The 16,744-nt window shown below is 42.6% G+C and overlaps 1 protein-coding gene across 1 annotated transcript in view; it reads left to right on the top strand.

The window, feature by feature from the left end:
• adgrb1a (adhesion G protein-coupled receptor B1a) overlaps positions 1-16,744 on the top strand; it is a 618,149-nt gene that overhangs the window by 277,432 nt on the left and 323,973 nt on the right. Inside the window, exon 13 of the mRNA XM_048596183.1 lies at positions 6,412-6,555. Coding sequence (XP_048452140.1) covers positions 6,412-6,555 — 144 coding nt within the window. The remainder of the gene's footprint in view (positions 1-6,411; positions 6,556-16,744) is intronic.

Raw genomic sequence — 16,744 nt, 5'->3', positions numbered from 1 at the left:
CCACACAGACAGTAACCCGAGGGTAGAATCGAACACGGGTCCCCGGCGCTGTGAGGCAGCAGTGCTAACCACTGGCCCACAGTGTCGCTCCAATTACAGCTCCTATTCAAAAATCATGCCTCATTCCTGATTTATTTATGAAGAGAAACTAGATTTCCTGTAGCTGTCGTTTTGATTTGCCTTAACACTGTAAAAATCAGATCACCCCTCAATCTTATGTACTCTTCATCTGTCCCTAGTTTAATAAATTATCTGATCAAAGGAATAAGCTCAGCTAAATCCCAATCCCGGCTGCACACATTTCCTGGCAGAAGGACTGGATGGTAAATAGAATCATTGCAGTGAAATACTTTAAGTAATTTCTTAATTAAAAACCTAAGCAATAGAGTTGAAGGTTAATTCAATAGAATTTGAAGTAAGTGAGCAAGTTCACAGTGACATTCCTCGCTGTTAAATATCGAGAACTAGTTGGGCACAGATAGGTAACCTTGATTACCAAATGATTTATGTTCAGGCAGGAAGAGATATGGAGAGCATTGGGATTTAAATGTTAATGTTCATGTCATCAGCAAATCTACTAAAGCATTATCTGGCTGACAGCCCCATGAGGAGAAGTCAGCTTTGTCAAGCCAGGCATCCAGGCAGACTGCCTGTATAGGAGTGACCATTATAGGGGCCCCAAGCTGGTAGGAATGATAGATTATGTGTGAAAATTTGTAGCCTTTACATTGCTGTGCATTGGTCTTTGGAGCAGTTAGCCGCAATTGCACACTGGCCTGTTATCTGGCAGTGGCCTTGATTGAGTTGGTGATTTCTGCACTCGGCAGGAGTCTGCTCCAAAATGACTAAAATCACTGTGTGACACATAATGGCTCTTAAGTGAAGGCTTAATTGCATGAATTGGCTGGCAGCCTCCACTGTAAATGGGCAGAAAGCAAACAGTTGGGGCATTTTCAAATTGGGAATCGTTGATTACTGTGCTGAAAAGATAAGTAATGCGAACATGGCTATTTATAAACTATTATAAATAAGCAAGACAAAAATAATGTATCTCAGCCTAATGATTATACAATGCAAAAAGAAGCTGCAAAGAGACTTAGACAGATTAAGCAAGATGGCAACAAGGTGGTTTACAGTGTGTCATTGTGGGAAGTGATGGCATTGTGGTAATGTCACTGGGTTAGCAATCTAGAGGAGCAGGATAGTGCTCTGGTGAAGTGGGTTCAAATCCCAACATAGCTACTGGTGGAATTTAACTTCAATTAAGAAAGCTAATCTGTGTAATGGTGATGATATCAATCATCAATTGTTCATCTTCATCTTCAGCTGCTTCATCAATGACTTTCCTTCCATCATAAAATCAGAAGTGTGGGAATTTGACTGATATTTGTGCAATATTCAGCACCATCCACAACTCCACAGGTTCTGAAGTATTCCGTGACAATATCCAGTCTTCTGCTGACATGTGACAAGTGAGAATAGTCCACATACGTGCCAGGAAAGGACCATCTTTAATGAGACAGAATCTAAACATTGTTCCTTAACTTTAAGTGGTATCATCATTGCTGAATCCCCCAGTATCAACATCCTGGCAGCTACTGAAACTGAACTGGACTAACCAGATACGGACTGTGGCTAAAAGAGCAGGTCACAGCCTTGGAATCCAGTGGCAAGTAACTCACTCCTGAATCCCCAAGGCCTACCATTTACAAGACACAAGAGTTTGCATTAGGTGATGAGGGAACCAATAACAGGGAAAACATACTTGACCTCATCCTTACCAATCTGCCAGCTGATCCATGACAATATTGGTAAGAGTGACCAGTGCTCAACCCTTGTGGAGACAATGTCTCACCTTCAAATTGAGAATACCCTTGGTTATTTATGTGACACTATCATCATGCTAAATGGGACAGTCTTCAAACAGATCTAGCAACTCCAAACTGGGCATCTGTGAGGCGCTGTGGGCCAGGAACAGCAGCAGAATCGTATTCCAAAACAATCTGCAACCTTATGGCCCTATATCCCCCAATCAGCCATCACCATCCAGCCAGGGGTTCAATAGAGAGTGCAAGACAGCATGCCAGGAACAGCACTAGGTATAGCCAAAAATGAGGTGTCAATTGGTGAAGTGGAAACAGAATTAATTGTACGTCAAACTGCAGAAACAGCAAGTGGTAGATGGAGCTAAGCAATCCCACAACCAACAGATCAGGTCTAAGTTCTGCCACATCCAGTCATGAATGATGGTGGACAATTCACTAAAAATCCTTAGACTGCACCCTCCAAACAGTTGACCACTTCCACCTAGAAGGATAGGGCAGCAGATACATGGAAACACTGCCACTTTCAAGTTCCCCTCCAAGCCACTCACCATCCTAATTTGGAAATATATCGCTGTTCCTTCACTGTCGCTGGGTCAAAATCCTGGAATTCCCTCCCTAATCGTATTGTGGGTCAACCCACAACAGGTGGACTGCAGCAGTTCAAGACAGCTCACCACCACCTTCTTGAGGGCAATTAAGGATGGACAATAAATGCTGGCCAATTACCACCCCATCAGTCTACTCTCAACCATCAGGAAAGTGATGGAAGGTGTCATCAACAATGTGACCTGCCTAACAATAAGCTGCTCAGTGGCACCTCGTTTGGGTTCCACCAGGGCCACTCATCTCTCATTACAGTCTTGGTTCACACATGAACAAAAGAGTTGAATTCCAGAGGTGAAGTAAGAGTGACAGCCCAAAACATCAAGTTTGCATTTGACTGATTACGGCGTCAAAGAGCCATAGCAACACTGGAATCAATGGAAAACGGGGGTCAAACTGTTCACTGCTTGGAGTCATACCTGGCACATAGGAAGGTGGTTGGGGATGTTGAAGGTTGGTCAACTCCAGCACATCTCTACAGAAGTTCCTAAGGGTAGTGTCCTAGGCCCAACCATCTTCAGTTACTTCATCAATGAACTTGCCTCCATTAGAACGTCGGAAGTGGGAATGTTTGTTGATGATTACATAATGTACAATACCATTTGTGATTCCTCAGATGCTGAAGCAGTCCGTGTTCAGTGAGGCTGACGAAATTGAATTTAGAAGAGAGGTGGTCTTCTTGCAATATACAGTAGTCTAGAACGAGGTGTCTGATTTGGAAATAAGGTATCATCCATTTAAGACAGAGATAAGGAAAAAAAAGCTCTCTCAAAGGGTTGAAAATCTTTGGAATTCCCTTCCTCAAAGATTATTGGATGTAGAATCTTCAGATATTGCTAAGGCAGACATTGTTATAGTCTTGATTACCAAGGGGATGAAAGATTCCAAGAGGTATGTAGAAATGTGGAGTTGAGAGTAAAACTAGATCGGCTCCATCTTGTTGAATGGTGGAGCAAACTTGAAGGGCCAAATGATCTACTCTTGTTCTTTGTTTGTATCTTCGTATACCAAAGGAGTATAACAAAGTAGAGAGTGAGTTTGTTTCCTCGTTTAGGGAACACAGCAATAACATGGGAACATAGTCTCAGTATAAGATGTGAATTATTTCAAACAGGAATGTGGAAAAACTTCTTCAGTCTAAGTGTATTGAATCTTTGGAATTCTCTGTCCCCAAAGGCCTGTGAATTTTCCGTTGTTGAATCAGCTTAAGGTTGATACAGAAAAAAAAAGTTCTCATTTCTCAGGGATTCAAGGAGTATGAGGAACAGGTAGAAAATTGGAATGAAGCTGAAAATCATTCTTTAATTCAGAGACCAGAATTTTTCCAGGCTTTGGAGACAGGCCATGAAGTGGGAAGGCTTTTAATATGATGTCAAGTATAAATCCTGCATTTTTTGTTAATAATGGGATAATTGCAAAATCAGGAGCAGCAGTTTCTTGGGAAATACATTATACGCACTTAGGGAACAGACTAGCCATAATCTCATTAAATGGTGGGGTGGGACAGATTCCAGGGGCTGAATGGCTTAGCATGTGTTCCTATGTTCGCATAAAACAGCAAAGCTGTCAGGGAGTATAGTAAGTGCAAGGGATTGCTTAAAAATCAAATTAGAAGTGTAAAGAGTGGACATGAGAAATGTTGGTAGGTGACATTAAGGAAAATCCAAAGGCATTCTGTAAATATATTCGGGACAAGAGATCTGAGGAAAGGTCACCCGACCCTAAGCATTAACTCTGATTTCTCTTCACAAAATGCTGCTAGACCTGTTGAGCTTTTCCAAAAACTTCTGTTTTTGTTTCTGATTTACAGCATCTACAGTTCTTTTGTTTTTATTTTTAAGAGTAGGGCTCATTAGGGACAAAAGTGATAATCTGTGCATGGAGCGGGAAGGCATAGCTGAGGTTTTAATGAGTACTTTGTATCTATATTCACAATAGAGAAGGATGATATAGGTACAGAAATCCAGGAGTTATGTGACATACTTGAACAAATTAACATTGAGGGGGTAGAAGTGTTAGCAGTTTTAGCAAATTTGAAAGTGGATAAATTTCCAGACCCAGATGATACACATTCCAGGCTGGCGTGCAAAGCAAGGCAGAGGATTGTAGCATCTCTTGCATTAATTTTCAAATCCTGTCTGGCCACAGGAGAGGTGCCAAAGGGCTGGTGGATAGCTAATACGATACAGTTATTCAAGAAGGGTGGTATGAGGAAACAGAAAAACACAGGCCAATAAGTCTACCATCTGTAATCGGGAAACCATTGAAAAACATTTCTGAGGGGCAAAATTAAAATGCACTTGAAGGTCTCATGGCTCTGTAAGGGGGAAATCATTTCTAGCAAATCTGAGTGAGTTTTTCAAGGAGGTGACTAGGTGGGTTGATGGGGGTAGTTCAGTTGATGTCATCTACATGGACTCAGTCATGTGGGAAGCTTGAATGTAGGACTTATGATCAGCAAGTTTGCAAATGATATGAAGATTGGTGATGTTGTAAGTAGCAAGGAGGAAAACTTTAGACCACAAGGCAGTATAGATGAGCTGATCGGATAGTGGCCAATTGAAATTAATCCCCAAAACTGTGAAGAGATGTATTGTGAAAAGACTAACAAGGCAAAGGATTGTACATTGAATGCAATAGCCCTAGGGAGTAATGAGGATCCGAAGGACATTAGTGTGCATGTCCATAGATCCTTGACAGCAGCAGGAAAGGTAGATGAGGTAGTTAAGAAGGCATACGGGTTACCAATGAGTTTTGTGACCAAGCCAATTAAGGCTGGGAATTTACTGGTATGTTTCCCACAATGGCAGGAGACCGCCTTTCATTTCAGAATTAACCTCTCAAGTTTCTACAGGGTGCAGCGGCATTTCCATAGTGGCAATATCCATCCCTGAGACTCGACTGGACAATTCACTGTCTAATCACAGGGGCCAACCTGCAAATTTGCAGTGGACAATCAAAAACAATTCCTAACTGCCCTGCAAGGGTGCTTCGGGCAAAGAGATCTGAAGAAGGGTCACTAGACCCTAACCGTTAACTATGAATTCTCTTCACAGATGCTGCCAGACCTGCTGACCTTTTCCAGGAAGCTCTGTTTTTGTTTCTGATTTACAGCACCTGCAGTTCTTTGGGTTTTTTTTCAAAGAGTAGGACTCATTAACATCAAAAACTGCCCTGCGAGGGTCCTTCAATGTGGAAGTGTCCCCTCCTTATTTCCTGCAAACCTGGCAGCGGTCACTTCTTTTGGTGACCCTGGTGAACAGCTGGTATTGTCATTGAGTTACCACCACTGACAGGTGAGCCACTGTCATCAGTGATGGCAGTCTGGGTTACAGCTTCTCAATTGGCTGCCACTGGTAAAGTTCTTCCAAATGTCCCGTTTACATGGGCTTGGTATGCATTTTCAATCCTGGCTGTGAAACTTCCACCCTTGAGATTAAATCCACCCCATGATTTCAATGCTGTGAAAATTCAGGGACGAAAGAAAGGATATTTGAAAGTTCAGAAGAGGGAATTTCAAAGGTGCTCTGATATTTAATTTGTTGTATCCTGTGGTGAAAGGGTGTAAAGCGATTTTGATCTTGCTCAGTATATTTCATAGAATCATAGAATCCCTACTGTGTGAAAACAGACCATTCAGCCCATCGAGTCCACACTGCTGCTCTGAAGAGCATCCCTCCCAGATCCACCCTCCCTAGCCTATCCCTGTAACCCTACATTTCTCATGGCTAATTCACCTAAACTGTGCATCCCTGGACACTATGGGCAGTTTAGCATGGCCAATTCACCTAACCTGCACATCTTTGGACTGTGGACAGAGACTGGAGCACCTGAAGGAAACCCACACAGACGTGTGGAGAATGTGCAACTCTACATAGACAGTCCTGAATGGTCACAATTTAACAGTGTCTCTGACCAGTCACTTTTCACCAATAGATGAGTTTCAATCTACCGAAAAACTTAATCCTTGTTTCTTTTTCAGTGATCTGTATTTATAAACGGCCAGTCATTGGGGCTACAGATATCAATTTCCCAATGAAAGGATGGAGAGGAATGGTTGACTGGGCAAAGAATTCTGAGGACAAAGTGACTGTTTCAAAAACGATTTTTTCTGCAGGATCAACAGGTAAGGTGGTATTGTAAACATTGCCTTTTATTGCGAGAGATTCAGTCATTGCAATGCAAGATTCAGTCAATATATTGAAAGCACTCTGGGACTAATCACATTGTTATTGAAAGGCAACTGCTTCCCCTTTGTGAAATCATGCATATTATACTGGGTTCAGTTGCTTTTTCCTCCTGCACAACAACAATGACTGTTCTTCAAAGACTGCACAAGATTGCACAGAGCAAATGAGAATATTATGATGGTATCTGCTGCTTTATACTGATACATATTATTATAGATTATTAGTCAATCTTCTGTAGTGCGGTCTACGCAGCCATCTCCTGGAGTTTAGAGGCTGGTATAGCTTCAAAATTGGTTCACTTGTCTTACAGCCTTATTTACACTAGTGATGCAGATCGCTTTACTTCAAAAGGGGTCAACTGCAGCACCTGAACACCTACCGGTTTAAACTTATGGACCCATTCTAATATGGAAATCAAAGCTTTATGACATAAACAGAATCCTGATTATCTAGAATCACAGCATAGCACTGATGGCTTACACCTCATCCACCATGTTCAACAGTCACTTTCTCCACAACTGATGCAGATTAGCACCAACATGTACTATCTACAAATTGCACTGTAGGAATTCACCAAGTCTCCTTTGACAACAGCTTACTTCTTTGTGATCACTACCATCTCAAAGGACATGGAAAGCCTTTGAATGGGAACATCACCATTGCAAGTTCCTCTGCAAGTGCTCCCACTTTCCTGAGCTGGAAATATATCATCATTCCTTCACAGTCACTGGGTTAAAGTCCTGGGACTCCCTTTCCATCAGCACTATGGTTGTACCTACACAATCTTTAGCCCTACATCCCATTGCAAATTGCATCCTTCTTTTTATATTACCTCTCCTCATTCTTCCGAACAGAATGTACCGCTTCACAGTTCTCTTCATCAGTCACCTAATTGCCCACTATCCTCCTTGCATTTCACAAGACTTCCAATATTTGGCTATTTGTAAATGTTGAAATTGTGCACTGCACACTAAAGACTAGGTTATTGATGTGAATCAAGAAAAGTAGCGGTCGTAATGTTGACCCTGGGAACCCAATTATGTACAATGGGCCAAAAATAAAGATTCCAAATTGAGGGAAAATTGATATTAATTAGATAAGCCAGGACCTGGCCAAAGTGGACTTGGAAAAGCTACTCACAGGTAAACGCACATCAGAGTAGTCGGAGACATTCGAAGGCTAATAATGAGATTGCAGGGCCAACATGTTTTCGTAAAAGCAAAGGGTGATACCAACAGGGATTGTATGCTGAATGGTCGGACCCTAGGAAGTACAGAGGATCAGAGTGACCTTGGTGTGGATGTCCATAGATCCTTAAAGTCAGAGGACAGGTAGGTAAGGTTGGTAAGGAGGCACATGGGATATTTACCTTTATTGGCCAAGGCATTGAATGCAAGAATAAGGAGGCTATGATGGAGCTGCATATAACATTAATTAGGCCACAGCTGGAGTACTGTGTGCAATTCTGATGGCACGCTATAGAAGGGATGTGATTGAACCTGAGAGTGTGCAGAGGAGAGTCACCAGGATGTTACCTGGCCTGAAGCTATTCAACTATGAAGAGAGGCTGGAGCTGTTTATCCTAGAGCTGAGAAGGCTGAGGAAGCAACTGATTGAGGTGTATTAGGTTCTGAGGAGCAAATTCAGGGTGGACAGCAAGAAACATTTCCCCTTAGTAGAATGATCAAGAACCAGTGGATGCAGGAGTTTTAGAAGGAATTTGATGAAAAATGTTTTCACCTAGAGTGTATGGGTACCTAGAACTCACTGCCTGTAAGGATGGTGGAGACAGGAACCCTCAAGACGTTTAAGAACTATTTAGATGAGCACTTGAAATGCCATGGCGTACAAGTTTAAGGACCAAGTGCTGGAAACTAGGATTCAAATAAATGGATGTTTGATAACTGGCGTAGACACGTTGGGCCACGGGATCTCATTCTATGATGTAAAACTATATGACGACGTCTCTAGCAGTAGCCTGGCTTTAAGTCAGGCAGAATAATTTTAAATAGTGCCAGTCCTGCATGTATTTGGGCACCTTTTTGAGACAGACAGTGAACAGCATATTTAGTACTGGCTACATACAATTATCTTGGGATTTTGAAGCCTGAAATTAAAACGAATGGGCACAGAATAGCCACACGTCACTATCCCCGTACCTGTCTTCAAGAGTTGACTAATCCATCCCCACTCATGCCCAGAAAGGTCAATGATGAATATTAGTTTTAGAATCAATTCAATATTTCAGAGAAGGATGTAGCGACACATCTTCCCTGAGGACATGAAACAATTTTGATGCAGCCCATGATAATTGACTCTGTATATGAAAAGATGAAAAATGAGATACAGGAAATATGTTCCAGCCTGTCCCATTATAATTGTGCGTCAAATTCTTACAAACTGATTACAAAAGCTTCTATAAGTATGTGAAGAGAAAAAGTAGTGAGACAAAAGTAGGTCTCTTACAGTCAGAAACAGGAAATTATAATGGGGAACAAAGAAATGGCTGACTAATTAAATATACATTTTGGTTCTGTCTTCACAAAGGAGGACACAAATAATGTCTCAATAATGTTGGAGAGCATTGGGTCTCATGAGAGGGTGGAGCTGAAGGAAATCCGAATTAGCAGGAAAGTGGTGGTGAAGAAGTTGAAAGTAAAGGGCAATAAATACCCTAGGCTCAATAATCTATATCACAGAGCATTTAAGGAAGTGATTCTAGAACTAATGGATGCATTGGTGGTCATCTTTCAAGATTCTATAGACTCTGGACCAGTATGGATTAGAGGATATCTCATGTAAATCTATTATTTAAACAAGTCAGTGGAGGGAAAACCGAGAATTATGGACCAGTTCGCCTGACATCAGTCGAAAGGAAAATGCATTATAAAAGATTTAATTGCTGTAAACTTGGAAAACAGTGACAGGATTCGACAGAGTCAACATAGATTTTTGAAATGGAAATTATGCTTGACAAAACTACTGGAATTTTTCAAGGATATGTTGGGGCGGAATGACTTAATTAATTAATTACTTGGCACCTGGGTGCACTTCATTGTCAAACAGCTTTATTGTTTTGCACCAGTGGGAAGAAAGCCTCTCAGAGTCCAGAAGCTTATTCACTGGGACAAAGGGAAATATACACATTTATACATTTGCTTTTAGCCTGCCTTTGGCTGTATTATTAATTGATTATATACATAGCCAATCAGATTAATCATGTGACTGCATGTTCAGCTGATGGACAATTCTGGGTCTTCCCATTTAGTCACAAGATTTTCAGACATCCTCATCACTTTTTGTTGGGCCTTCACATATTAATCAATCACATACCACACTTCAGCTCTTGCGCCAGTTATTCAGTGCTCCGCTGCCAATAACAAGGGGGCTCCTAGCTGCCTTAGACTGAAAGTCCATACAAATGTAATTAAATCCCTTAATGCCTTCCTTTTTTCATGCCTGTGGCTACAATTACCTGGGGGTCTTAATGAATGTGGGTCAGATCCTTCTGTTCTATCCCATGGTCAATAGTAGACTTTGGACCAGCCTGGTATGGAGGCTTCTATCAACATTTCTCAAGGATGTTCCCAATCAAAATGCCTCTATACAAGCAGCAGCAATTGCTTCTATTTTAACAGTGTCCATGATTTGCATTCACAAGACCCTCTGTATGTTATTTTAATCTTGTTGCCTTCGATGTACCCCTTCTATAAATGTTACAATTACTCTAGCTTGTAATTTAACTTAACTTTGAACCTTGAATTTGGAAGCTGCTATTTCAGCTAAACATCTTTCCCAGCTATTTATGTCAACTGAGAACTACTTTCAGCATTTTATTCTTCTTCAGTCATGGCTAGCCCTAACAGTTTAAACTTATAGAGTCGATAAAGGGGAGCCAGTGAATGTGGTTTACTTGGTTTTTCAGAACACTTTTGATAAGGTCCCAGCTATGTTTGGATCTCAGCCATTCACAATATGGATTTATGATTTAGATGGGGGAACTAAATATAATATGCCCAAATTTGCAGAAGACACAAAACTGGATGGGAGTATAAACTGAGAGGATGATACAGAGATGCTTCAATGTGATTTGGACAAATTGAGTGAGTGGGTAAATGCATGGCAAATGAAATATAATATAGACAAATTTGAGGTTATCTACTTTGGGAGCAAAACGAAGATGGCAGATTACTGCCTAAATGGTGATAGACTGGGAAAGGAGGAGATACATCAAGCCCCAGGTGTCTTTGTACACCAGTCACTGAAAGTAAGTATGCAGGTGCAGCAGGTAGTAAAGAAGGCAAATGGCCTTCATAACAAGAGGATTTGAGTGCAGGAGCAGGGCAGTTTTGCTGCAATTATATAAACCTTGATGAAACCACACCTGGATTATTGTGTGCAGTTTTGATCTCCTTATCTGAGGAAGAAGGTTCTGCCTATGAAGAGAGTACAGCAAAGATTTACCACACTGGTTTCTAGATGACAGGACTGACATATGAAGAGACTGGACAGAGCTTCTAACAGGGTGAACACAGGAAAGATGTTCCTGATGATCGGGGAATCTGGATACAGCGTTTACAGTCTAAGGATATGGGATAAAACATTTAGGATTGAGATGAGGAGAAATATCTTCATCCAGAGCATAGAGAGTCTGTGGAATTCTCTGCCACAGAAAGCAGTTGAGGTCAAAACATTGAATGTTTTCAAGAATCTTATTCACTAATGTCCTTTAAGGGAGGAAACCGCCCATCCTTGCCTGGTCTGGCCTACATGTGACTCCAGACCACAGCAATGTGGCTGACTCTTAACTAATAAATGCAGGACTAGCCAGCAATGCTGTTATTCTGCAAAAGGAGTTAGATATAGTTCTTCACACTAAGGGGATCAAAGGGTATGGGAGAAAGCCAGGATGATCAGCCAGGATTGTATTGAATGGCAGAGAAGGCTTGAAGGGCCAAATGGCCTACTCCTGCCCTTATTTTCTATGTTTTTGTGTTTCAAATATGGAAGGAACAGGTTTGAAGGGCTGCAGACTCTTATGCTTTCTCAAATTGTTCAATGTAATTGGAAGAAGATTCAGGTAAGGAAAATTACATGGAACAGTCAGCTCATTTCATGGACTATTGTTAATCCAGCATATTGTCAGCTTTTTACATATAATTTGATTTATTGTATAATAGTTCATTGATTTCCATGCCAAATCAAAAGGCCAGCCAGGACACTGAACAGTTCTTATATGTGTACAATTCAATCGGAGCTCTTCCCCGCCATTGGCAAGGCAAGCCCCTTTAGCTCACAAATAGCGATATACGCTGCTGAGTTTCCCAAGGCTGAAATTCTGTTTTCCTGATCTGGCAGTAAATAAGCCTTTCACAAAACACCATTCTGCTTTCTAAGACCTGAAATGTTTATATGATTTGCCCCTTGTGTACTGAAATTGCAACATTAAATAGGACACAGGTAGACATTTCAGAGCGATAGAAAACAAGAGTTGAATACAAATACTATCCCCAAAAGGAATACTTTTGCAACAGTATCATACAATTTCATGGTGGTTCTCCATGTCTTGCATTGATCAGTCACTGTTGTTTCCCAGTGGAATGGACTATTCGGTAGACTCTGCAGTCAGGATGATGAGCTGGAGATTTTTTTCAATTCAGATAAAGATTTCTGGCACCTGCATTAGGGATGAGATGTATTTCAATATTTTTTTAAACAAAAGACAAATCATGAGAGGCTTTGTTGAGCCACTAGTGTTTCGTTTCACCTGAATGGATTCCGCTGTAGGTCACTGAAGCAGCATCCATTTACCTGGTCACTACTTGGAGATAGCAGCAAGTACAACTTGGCCATTGTGCAACACTTTTACCATCTAAAGGCAAAGGAAACAGCTAGTTTAAGCACAAACCAAATACGTAGTTGTTTACTGCTTCTTTTCCTTCACTTGGCAGGTCTGGATATGACTGGCCATGCCAGCATTTATTGCTTATCCCTAACTGCCATTGAGAACTTGCTAATGAGATGCCTTCATGAAGTATTAGAGTTTGCATGGAGTAGTTAAATCTAAAGCGTTGCTGGGAGCGAGTCCTTGAACTTTGACCAAGAGACAGTGAAGGGTTTGAGAAGTGTTTCCTTCATCTAACTTAAACCTTCAGGCATATGATGAAGGGTCGATAGCTGAAACGTTCATGAATTATTTTGTCCAAATAACTTAAGATACAGCAGCCCATTGGCCTGAATCTTCCCAGGAGCAATAATGATGGTTACATTCCAGATACACATGAAAATGCCCCCAACTCAATGCTGTGCCCATTTTTTTCACAGGGTGTCTCAACCCCTTCTGAAAAATGCAACATGGCATTTCTCGAGGAACTCTGATTGATAGAGTGCAGTAGAGTTTGGAGGGGAAGAGGGTCGTAAGGTGAAGGCAGGACACACACTCCTTTTTATAGGATAAGCTGATGCATGACAAGTTGAAAAGTCCAGTCTGAATTTTACTGAATGAGTAAGTGGGTGACTGAGTGTGTATATAGGTGGGTAGGATGCTGACAATGGCTAGAGAATAAGGTGGAGGTTGGTTGACTGATAAACCAGATGGTTGAATTGGATGGTAGATGGGTGGTCAGAAAAGGTCTGGTTAATAGGTATTCCATTTCAGAGGGATTGTCAGGCCAGGTCAAGGTGAAAGGGGTAGTCAGGAATGGGGGTTGTCAGTTTATTGAGGGCACTCAGGATGAGTCATAGATCTTTTGGGTGGAATCAGAAACATAGAAAATAGGAGTAGGAATAGGCCATTCAGCCCTTCAAACATACTCTGCCATTCAATATGATCATTGCTGATCATCTTACTCAGTACCCTGTACCCGCTTTCTCTCATACTGTTTGATCCCTTTAGCTCCACGAATTATATTTATCTCCTTCTTGAACACGTTCAATGTTGTGGCCTCAGCTGCTTTCTGTGGTAGAAAATTCTCATGCGCACCACTCTCTGAGTGAAGAAATTTCTCCTCATCTCAGTCCTGAAAGGCATCCCCATATCCTTAGACTATGACTTCTGGTACAGAATATCCCAGTCGTCAGGAGCATTCTTCCTGAATTTACCCTGTAGAATTTTGTAGATTTCTATAAGGCTCCCTTTCATCTTCTAAACACTAGTGAATATAGATCAATCTAGTCTGTCTGCATACACCAGTCCTGCCATCCCAGGAATCAGTCTGGTAAACCTTTATTGTACTCCCTTTCAGAGCCAAAACTTCCTTCCTCAGAAAAGTAAATTAAAACTGCACACAGTAATCTAGGTGTGGTCTCACCAAGGCCCTATATAATTGCAGCAAGACCACTCTCGTCCTGCACTCAAATCCTTTCACTCTAAAGGCCAACATACCATTTGCCTTCTTCATCACCTATTGCACTTGCATATTTACTTCCATTGATTTGTATACAAGGATACCTGGGTCTCTTTGCAGCCTGCCCCTTTCCAAATCAGTCTCCATTCAGATAATAATCTGCCTGAGAGATATTACATTTAGTTTCCTCATCTGTATCTTTGCTATACATTGTAAAGCTGGAGTCCAAGCGCAGAACCCAGGCTACCCAACAGTTCACTGCCACCCGCTCACAAAATGACCTGTTTATTCCTTCTCTTTGTTTCTTGTCTGCCAGTGTGTTCTCAATCTATGTCAGTATCCTACCCTGAATTCCATATGAGGGAATTGTCCATGCTTATCACTTATGTGGAACTTTATCAAATGCCTTCTGAAAGCCCACACGCACCGGCTCCCTCCTATTTACCTCTCATGGTTATATTCTCAAACAATTCCTATAGATTTCTCAAGCATCATGCCCCTTTTGTAAATCCCTGCTGACTTTGTCCAATCCTGTCATTGTGCGAGGAAGTGCCAGGGAGTTATTGTGTCAGAGGTTAGTTGGGCTGTTGTAGGAATAGTTGGGGTATCAGTATTCTCGGGTGATTGAGTGGTAGTCAGAGACACTTGGAGAACAACATACTTGTGTTTTCTGGATAGTCAGAGAAATTAAGGGATGGTACTGCTTAGTCAGAGTCGATTGTAATGGGGAGGGGTGGGGGGGCGATGTTAGATGTGTAATTACCCAGGTTTTACATGATATACCAATCCATCTATATCCGGTGCTTAGTTTCCAGGACCGGATGGTGCTGGTTGAGGTGGTGTTGGTGATGTAGGCCAGTCAGACCTGTGAGCGAGTAGCTATCCTAGGCTGTGTGTGAAAAGAGAGACTGAAGCTAAGGTAACACAGTGTGGAGCTGGAGAAGCACAGCGGGCCAGCAGCATCAGGGGAGCAGGAAAGTTGACATTTTGGGTCGGGACCCTTCTTCAGAAGAAGAGTCACACTTGTGGAGTGTTTTGCTCAGTTGGAATATATAATCTAAATAAGCAGGGATGTGGAAATCTGGACAAAATATTAAAAATTCATACCAGGTTGAACGAAAAGTTGGGAGAAGCAGATTGCTCTAAAGTGGAAGGTAGTAAATTAATAGGTGGAGTTGGAATAAGATGTGAATGCACAGGGTATATTTAATAAAAATTGCCATGTGGGATTATGATATTGTGGTCATAATGAAGGCATGGCTGAAGAAAGCGAAGGTCTGGGGGTTAAACATTCCAGGTTGCAAAGTGTTCAGAAAAGATAGGAAAGAAGCAACTCCCCACCTACGTCCGTGACACCACCCACGCCCTCCACCTCCTCCAAAACTTCCAATTCCCTGATCCCCAACACCTCATCTTTACCATGGATGTCCAGTCCCTATACACCTGCATTCCCCATGCAGATGGCCGAAAGGCCCTCTGCTTCTTCCTGTCCCGCAGGCCCGACCAGTCCCCCTCCACTGACACCCTCATCCGCTTAGCCAAACTCGTCCTCACCCTTAACAACTTCTCTTTCAATTCCTCCCACTTCCTACAGACAAAGGGGGTGGCCATGGGTACCTGCATGGGCCCAAGCTATGCCTGCCTCTTTGTAGGTTACGTGGAACAATCCCTGTTCCGTAGCTACACTGGCCCTAAACCCCACCTCTTCCTCCATTACATCGATGACTTATCGGCCCGCCTCGTGCTCCCACAAGGAGCTCGAACAGTTCAATCACTTCACCAACACCTTCCACCCCAACCTTAAGTTCACCTGGACCATCTCTGATACCTCTCACTCCTTCCTGGACCTCTCTGTTTCCATCTCTAGCAACCACCTGGAAACCGATATCCACTTCAGGCCCACCGACTCCCACAGCTATCTAGAATACACCTCCTCCCACCCACCTTCCTGCAAAAATGCCATCCCCTATTCCCAATTCCTTCGCCTCCGCCACATCTGCTCCCAGGATTAGGCATTCCACTCCCAAACATCTCAGATGTCCTCGTTTTTCAAGGACCACAACTTCAACCCCTCAGTGGTCGAGAACGCCCTTGACCGTGTCTCCTGCATTTCCCGCAACTCATCCCTCACACCCCCTCCCTGCAATAACAACCAAAACAGAATCCCCCTCGTCCTCACGTACCACCCCACCAACCTCCGGACCCAACGCATCATCCTCCGACACTTCCGCCATCTGCAATCCGACCAAACCACCAAAGACATTTTTCCCTCCCCATCCTTATCTGCTTTCCGGAGGGACCACTCTCTCCGTGACTCCCTTGTCCACTCCACATTCCCCTCCAGTCCCACCATTCCTGGCACTTTTCCCTGCAACCGCAGGAAGTGCTACACCTGCCCCAACACCTCTCCCCTCACCCCCATCCCAGATCCCAAGAAGACCTTCCACATCAAACAGATGTTCACCTGTACATCTGCTAATGTGGTATACTGTATCCGCTGTTCCCGCTGTGGCCTCCTCCACATCGGGGAAACCAAGCGGAGGCTTGGGGACCACTTTGCAGAACACCTACGCTCGGTTCGCACTAAACAACTGCACCTCCCAGTCGCAAACCATTTCAACTCCCCCTCCCATTCCTCAGACGACATGTTCATCCTGGGCCTCCTGCAGTGCCACAACGATGCCACCCGAAGGTTGCAGGAACAGTACTTTATATTTCGTTTGGGAACTCTGCAGCCCAATGGTATCAATGTGGACTTTACAAGCTTCAAAATCTCCCC

The sequence above is a fragment of the Rhincodon typus genome, chromosome 4, assembly GCF_021869965.1.
Source record: "Rhincodon typus isolate 14 chromosome 4, sRhiTyp1.1, whole genome shotgun sequence".
NCBI classification, from domain to species: domain Eukaryota; kingdom Metazoa; phylum Chordata; class Chondrichthyes; order Orectolobiformes; family Rhincodontidae; genus Rhincodon; species Rhincodon typus.
The sequence above is the reverse complement of the archived record's forward strand: the minus strand, read 5'-3'. Positions and strand labels throughout refer to the sequence as shown.